This window comes from Aplysia californica, unplaced genomic scaffold, assembly GCF_000002075.1.
Source record: "Aplysia californica isolate F4 #8 unplaced genomic scaffold, AplCal3.0 scaffold01154, whole genome shotgun sequence".
Taxonomy (NCBI): domain Eukaryota; kingdom Metazoa; phylum Mollusca; class Gastropoda; order Aplysiida; family Aplysiidae; genus Aplysia; species Aplysia californica.
The window spans coordinates 129,051-137,411 of NW_004798424.1; the positions used below are offsets into that span (position 1 = coordinate 129,051).

Genomic DNA, 8,361 nt, shown 5'->3' on the forward strand with positions numbered 1-8,361 from the left:
GACTCACAAGCAATGGAAATAACCAACTTTGGCACCCATTTTCTCGTTAATTTTACCTCTGAAACTAGGCAACTCTCACCTCCTTCAATCACAAAAATCTTCACTTGTATTCACGGTAAATCTGGGGGTGGGGGGTCATTGAAAACAAGAGAAATAAACAAGCTTTGAGAGGATACCAATAACTCCACATGCCCCAAGATTGAAAAGCGTCTAATTCCACCACGTTGTGACACATAATTTTGTGAATGTGGTAAAACAAAATGAGGCCCATCTCTCCAACAGATATATATCACAGAAGATGAACCTCTGCTGTCATCCATTACACAATAACCACTATAAGGTGATATTAAACCACACACAGCATGAGTATCTTCAGTAATAATGATAATAATAATAATAATAATAATATGACTATAATAATAATAATAATAATAATAATAATGATGATGCTGATGATAATAATAATGATAATAACAATAACAAACAAACAAAAATCATAATAATTGGATACAGTGCTATATCCTTGCTCTACAGATTGCCCTATGTGTTTTACAACCATTATTACCCCAGCAGAACCAAGAACATTAGGCAACATTCTCGGCTGTCTGAGAAGTCTACAGTGCAAGTAGCCAATTGAGCATTCGAACAAAAACAACCTGACAAGATCTTTTGTTGTCTTTAGCTGGGTACCCATTACCACCTGGGTGAGATGAGGGAAAATATGCGTACAGTGCCTTTCCCAAAAAGCCAATGTCAAGCCCCTGATGGGGTTCAAACCTATGACCTTTTGGTTGTGAGCTAAATAGCCTGACCACTAGAGCACCTACGCCACAACACACTTTTGTCAAATCAAACACACTGAAAACAAATCGACGTAAAGGACTGAGGCACTGTGAACCATTGGCTAATGCTTCCAGTACAAAGTACCCTACAAATTCCGGGGGGGAGAGCTCACCTCCGTCCTTCCATCTGGCTGTTGACTTGAGCTTCAAAGGACTGTCTCTGTCCCTGTCCGTATCGCCCGAGAGCTTAAACAGTCGCTCGTGATTGGACCTCACCCACACGTACGGGCAAGAGTAACGAGCATAACCTGCAATAAGGAACAGGGTCGTTTCTCTGTCCTGGAAAAAAGGATGGTCAACAAGTATGAATCAAAGAAACTAAAGCAAACAATATATTTCTATTAGAAATATTACATAATTCTATGACTTGACGGATAGTTCAGAGCCTTTTCAACTTTTTTCTTTTAAAGTAGGTGTTTTTACGCCCCCTTTGACATAATTTACATCATTTCGACGTGTCAGAGACAACCCTTGCTGAGAAGGCATAGAGGCATACAACATCCCAACAGAAAGACCAAGACAATATATAAAAATTCTTCCGTCACAGGCAACGAACTCAGGTCTTCTGCTTACAACAGACAAGTGCTTAACCATTACAACACAGACCCCTGTGCTTTTGAGTCTGCTATCCTGTATGTCTATTGACAAAGTTTCAATAGATATCAACATGGGGGTAAAAAAACGAGGAATGGAAACATTTTTTAAAGTAAAGACCAGATGGTATACAGCACTAGCTATGAAAAATAATGCTAACATCACTGTCAAAGAAACTCAAAAATGGTTTTAAAAAGGTCAAAATTTGATGCTGAAAGAAAACTTTCCACACAGCAATAATTTTAGAAGGTGATGCAAAAAAACTCTGAATTATTATTATAAAGGTTCATTCTCTCACATAATTGAGGCAAGCATTGTGAGTGCACCTAACTTTTACTTTGTAACATTCCACTGCCACTGTAAACAACCAACACAAATTTCTCCCTGTGAGATGAATAAATATTGTCATTGTCATTGTCTTAGTCTCATCAGAACCGGCCTGAAGTCAAGATCTATTTATCAGCAGAAACAATACATCTGAAAACACTGCAGGTTCATCAGCAACTCTCAGACACTCACTGGCGTGCCCTCTTGCTCTGATGGGGAAGCAGGGGGCAGACCCACACCCTTCTCTTGCAGGCCGCTGAGCCCAAGCTGGGAGTTGTGGGACAGCACCAGGGATCTCCTGAACGGGACAACGAGAATGGGTGGAAAACATTTTATTATTTCACTGGCTGTTATGTCACATGGTATTTCTCAAGTTCGTATATATACCGTAAAGATTACCAAGCTCTTTAAGAAAAATCTGCAGAAATGGAATAATCTTTAGGATCAAAACATTCACAACTAATGTAGCATGTGTCCAGATTAAATGACTGGTGTGGTTAAAAGGAACTTACTTGTCATAAGGTAGTTGAGCGGATGTGAAACTGTCGCTGTAGCACACCGACTGTTTCCTGGATGGGGGCCCCGACAGGTTACAGGAGTAGGAACTAGCCTTGAGAAGAAAGAGAATGGTAAATTAAAGGCAGATAGCAGCTCTTCCAAGATGCATCAAAGGATCTTTATAAGGGTATAAAGAGAAGAAGACTAATATTTTTTAAAAATGGTAATGTTGGGAAAAAGGAAGACCACATACAGAAATACATCAAAAGGAGAAAAGAAAGGCCAACAAAATACAGAAGCATTCTGCCTCTCTAGCATCTTTCATAAACAAGCAATACATGACACTATCATATTATCATTATTGAATGCAGAGGGTCTATAGCTCAAGACAGGGACAATTTTGAAGACAGTTTTGAATAATACCTACTCATCAACTTTTAAATTTAAAGACAAAAAAACATAGAAGTTTCACAAATATAAAAGACATAAACCAGCTCATTCATCTTCATCTGTATCATTTGTGTTGCGCAGAAAGAAAGCCTGCAATTCTCAGTCTAGGTTGACCAGTTACCTGCAACGTGTTGTTGAAGCTGACCACCAGTTACCTCTAATGTGTTATTGATGCTGACCACCAGTTACCTGTAACGTGTTGTTGAAGCTGACCACCAGTTACCTGCAACGTGTTGTTGAAGCTGACCACCAGTTACCTCTAACCTTGATGCTGACCACCAGTTACCTCTAACGTGTTGTTGATGCTGACCAGTTACCTCTAATGTGTTGTTGATGCTGACCACCAGTTCCTCCCTGCCTCTGACGTAGCAAGAGAAGTGTTTGAAGCCACCAACAGTGCCAATCCGTTGTAGTTCATGAAGGAAGTTTTGCAATTTTTTCTTCAAGAAGGCTTCCTGGTTCTGAAAATGAAAAGGATACTGTACTGGCTATTTTTATTGTAGGTCAGGTCCAAGCTTCTCTTCCTTCTTCACACTTCCAATTTTCTGAAATATCTATATTATATATATATATATTCAAGCAAATTTCAGCTCAGCACTAGTCTATAACAATTATAAACAGCACAGTTTTAGCTCTATCCTACACATGCAAGCCCTTGGCAATGATTAGTTTTATGAAATGTTTACTCCTTACAAATAGGCCTACTTACTGACCTGTAATTAAAAAATTTTTTTAATGAAGATAATACAGTCGAACCTGCCCTGACGGCCACCTCTATAAGACGGCCACCTGTACAAACGGACACTTTCCATTTCCCCCCTTGCGTTTTTTCTATATAATTTAACTGTGTAAAACGGGCACCTGTCCAACGCGGCGCGGCCACCATATTTCAACACCCAACCCCTATCACACAAAGCAATAACACCTGTCTTAGACGGCCACCTTGCCTTAGTGACTCCATTACGCTTTGTCCTAAATCAAGCATTGGCCCCTGGCGTTGTGGGCGAGCCATCATAATCTAAAAACCTGTCGTTGTTGTGAGGTAGTCCCTCCAACTGATCATGTTGCGTAGGCCCCTCCCACTGTTGACCAATAGGTAACAAAATTAATTTTCAGCTGTTGGGGAGGGAAGCGTGTGATCCCTCATAACCCATAAGCCCCACCCAGAACCCATACACAAATCGCAAGTGAGATGAGTGGTCACTGTTTACCCAGTCTGTAACAAAGTAACAATGGACGTCAGCATGAACTTGTCACAGAAGCGTCGCTTGTTGTCCGAGTGGTAGTACGGGTGTTTCACTTGGTCCTCCCTGTCTGACATATTTCGTTTTATTGTCACCCGTACACAAAAGCAGCAACAAAAGAAAATGAAAACCCAGCGAAAACAACAACAACAAAAACAACAACAAGGCTACTAACTTCGGTTGGGACCTCAGAAAGGAAGGGTTTGTTTTCTCAGAAAGGAATGTTTTGTTTTCTTCATCTTGATCAGTCCTGCCTAAGACTGCCACCTGTCTTATACGACCACTTTTCTCCTTGACAATGGGTGGCCGTCTTACACAGGTTCGACTGTATATAAAAATATAGAAATATATATATAATATATCATCATCATCCAGTGCCAGATCTGCGACAGACATCGGCGATCATGGTTCTCCATTCATTCCTTTGCTTGGATGCTCTAAAAAAAAGCCATGTTTCCTTGATCTTTCCCTGTTACCCATTTGTTTAGGTTCCCCAAGTATGTTGTTCTGAGCCTTCCCCTGCCTCGCTTGCCCTCAATTTTGCCAGTGAGAGCTAGATATATATACTCTGACACATTTTTAAGTACTGTGTTAAAAAGAATAGCTAGTTTCACAATCAGTGAGCCAATTTTAAAATGTCAGGAATTAGATATACAGTGGAAACCTGATATAACAGGGATGGTGGGATTAGAGAAAATGTCCTGTTATATCCGATCCCTGTTAAATCAGAAATGCAAGAAAAGTAAGCATTTGTGGACTTATCCAGCTGTACTTATTCATGGGTAGTCTCCCTTGCCACAAGTACCCACGAACAGAGGTTTTGGCACCAACTTTTTCCTTGCCTCTTAAACTTAAACCACATCAGAAGAGCTTGGTCCATAGTATCTGCATCGGGCAGTCTCATCTTCTTTCGATCCAGAGCAAACTTTCCATTGGAGTATGCTGCCACTTTTTTCTCTCTATCCTTGATAATGGTGTGAATCGACTCTCGTGGACTGATGACAAATCTCTGCCAGTCGAGCCTGCTTTTTGTCAACAGCCTGGATTATTCCGTATTTTTTGTCAATTGAAAGGCATTTTCTCTTGCGCTTGATATCGTTGGCGACACATTACGCATGCGTGCTGCTAGGTTTCTGGCTAGATTGAGGTCTGCAGTACACCGCAGCCCTCTCTTGCTGCACATGCTGTGTGTGCTTGCAGCGGCATGGCTTGCGTGGGCTTGCTCCATCACTGCGTTACTCTTCTCTCTCTCTCTCTCTTTTCTCATTGTAAACGAGTCTTTGTCCCTGCTATAACCGGTTGGGCTCTGATGAGGCCCTGTCATTGCCGATAACTTTAAATAGAAACAAAGAGTAGGAAAAAGCAGGGATTTTAAAAATCCCTGTTATTACCGGATCCCTGTTATTACCGGGCCTGTTATATGGTTTCCACTGTAGTAATTCAAACAATTTTGAAAACGAAGAAGAAAGCAACAACAATACGGAAAGTAAACGTTACAGGTTTATTCCAGATCTACAAGAGTGCGGGGGCTGTCTACAAAAGTTATAGTGACAATGAACCAAGAGGATAGAGAAGACCAAAGCCAAGTAGAAAAAAAAATCTATAGATCTAGACTAGATCTATACAGTATAAAACCTGGATATGTTGAACATAGATTACCCAAAATCCCACAATCATTTAACTGTGCCTGCGGTGCCGGGTTCTTTTCCTTTTATCTTTGAAAGAAAATTACAGGAAGCTGGAACACAAACACCGAAAAGTCAAACTAATTTCAATTACTTCGCCGTACAGGTGTGTAAAAGTCAATGTCCTTTGAGGTGTACTTGAGACAAAATAATATAGCTTTTATTTTTTATTGTGTATAGGCAGAGAGGCCTGCCATCGTTAAGTGTGTAAACAACGAATGGTCCGACTGGCAGCCGGTCCCACATCCCGTGCAGCAGCGTCGGTAGTGAGATATACAATAAAATAATTATTTTTAACTGGAGAGGCGAAAAATGTTTTTACATTATATTATTCTATTTGTTAATTAAAATTAAAGATTTATTTTAAACAAAGATCTGATTAAGATGGTCATAGCTGTTTCAAAAGTCTGCATCGTAAGTTTCCATCACATCCCGACTTTAATTCTGTAATGAGCACACTACCTTCTTCTCATGGGATGGAATGAGCAGGCCGAACAATTACATAAAAAGAAGTATAGTGATTTAAATCTAGATCTAGATCTACATCACTGTCGATGTCGGGGGGGGGGGGGGAATGAGAATAGCAGGTCATAGTTAATCCAATTCTCACCAGGGCCAGGGAGACCCGAGTTCGATTTTCGATTTCTGCGCAGAGAGTGGAGAAATTCGAGTTGCCTCTAGAATCTATCTAGATCTATATATCTAGATATAGATCTAGATTCTACATATATTATCTTATCAAGGCTAATCTAGATCTTCTAGAGATTTAAGATCTGTGATCAAGATGAAAGATGGCATACACATACATGTAGGAATAATCTAATATCTCTAGACTGATAGACTCTAAATCTAGAATCTAGATCTAGAATTCCGAGTAATTCGGCTGAGAGACTCTGTGTATCCATCTCAGCCCAGGCTGTCCCACACTGGCAGGGTCAATGCCCGTTTTCGTAACTGATCTTAATTGGGCGCTTTTTCGGTAGTTCCCACCCCGCATTTGTTATTCGCCGGTTTTGGCCCCAAGAGTAGGGGGGTTTCAGGGGGGCTTGCCCCCCTGACCTAATAAAAACAAGGTGGGGGGTTTCAGGGGGGCATGCCCCCCTGAATTTTACCACAATTTAATGTTTTGCAGTTGTTAGGTTTGACATCTTAGTCTTAGCTTGCCGCGAATCAAACGTATAGATCTAGATGTAGGTCAGGCTCTATCAAATAAGGGGGGTGGGAACTACCGAAAAAGCGCCCTTAATTGTGTCAATGCAGGCTTAAATTACCAACACCTCTTTTCTTTAGGATAAAAAATCTTTGTTGATGCAACACGACTAAAATTAAAATTCGCCCACCACGGAAACCTGAGAACTCTCAATTTTAAAAGACAGTCGATCTCTTTCCCAGGACAAAAGTGAATTGGAGTAATTACACTTACTTCCATATTTCATTGATCTATAGTCAAATGCCACTTCAATAAATATTAATTTACAAGAAATGTCAGCATTCCTACATGAAGTCACTTTAGACACGGAAAAGGATCAATCATAAAACCGTGGTAAATTTAGGTAGTCCGATTCTTGTGAGCAAAATAAATTGTCTCGTATTCCGTTTCTTTTTTTCAGGTGCACATTTTGAGATTATCGTAGATTCCATAGATATATATATATAGAACGGGATATTGCTAACATAATGTAGTTGGGGAGTCCTGGAATTGCGCAAAACGAGTAATGGAGAAGTCCTTGTCCTGGAGACTGGTTGGTATGTAGGCTACATCTATACGAGTGTACTATTAATATTTCTGAATTTGGCTGGAGGGAAAGGGGGGGGGGGATGAACACACACCAAGCTTTGATATTAAGTACTGGCTAAATATCATCAGGTGGGTCCCAGTTGGATATACGTGTACCATAATATTGTTATGCGCCCTTCACAATGAGAAAATGGTCCTTATGAGAGAAACTACCTTATGTCAGCAACACCCCTTTCTATATAAGCAGCAAAACTCCCAGCCGAAAAAGAATTTTTAAAAACAAACAAACAACAACAACATTACACCAATGCGTGCAGATATGCGCACCTGTGTTTTTGTTTTGCGAAAAATACGATTATACCAATACATTGTCAGGGAATCTAAATTTAAAAAAGAAAAGAAAAAGAAAAACTCAAGGAAAAAGAAGAAGAAGAAGAAGAAGTAGAAGAAGAAGAAGAAGAAGAAGTAGAAGAAGAAGAAGAAGAAGAAGAAGAAGAAGAAGAAGAACAAGAACAAGAACAAGAACAAGAACAAGAACAAGAACAAGAATAAGAACAAGAACAAGAACAAGAACAAGAACAAGAAAAAAACCTGAACAAGAACACAAGAAGACAGACAGTCAAAGAGGAAGACGAGCAGACATAACAAACAATAAATAGAGGGGCCTGGCCTTCTGCCACCTGTTACTTTTCTGATCGAGCATAACAGCAGACCCTTATAAACAGCTCTAAGTCGAAACGACCTGCAACATAATAGGCCTATGGATGAATGCATGCAACCCGTGATCATGCCACCCAAATCCACGTGAAAGAGGGGCGTTTTGTGTACGTGCACGCGTACACGTATATTTATTTGTTTGCGCGCGTGTGGGTGTGTGCATGTGTGTGTGCGTGTGTGTGTGCGTGTGTGTTTATGCGTGTGTGTGTGTGTGTGTGTGTGTGTGTGTGTGTGTGTGTGTGTGCGTGTTGTGTGTGTATGTACAT

The 8,361-nt window shown here is 40.4% G+C and overlaps 1 protein-coding gene across 1 annotated transcript in view; it reads right to left on the reverse strand.

The window, feature by feature from the left end:
- LOC101861480 overlaps positions 1–7,234 on the reverse strand; it is a 12,266-nt gene extending 5,032 nt beyond the window's left edge. The window contains exons 1-5 of the mRNA XM_005111954.3: positions 7,058–7,234; positions 3,029–3,172; positions 2,276–2,373; positions 1,956–2,061; positions 956–1,121 (exon numbers count right to left, since the gene is read on the reverse strand). Coding sequence (XP_005112011.2) covers positions 956–1,121; positions 1,956–2,061; positions 2,276–2,373; positions 3,029–3,172; positions 7,058–7,069 — 526 coding nt within the window. The 5' untranslated portion in view covers positions 7,070–7,234. The remainder of the gene's footprint in view (positions 1–955; positions 1,122–1,955; positions 2,062–2,275; positions 2,374–3,028; positions 3,173–7,057) is intronic.
- Positions 7,235–8,361: the final 1,127 nt, after the last annotated feature.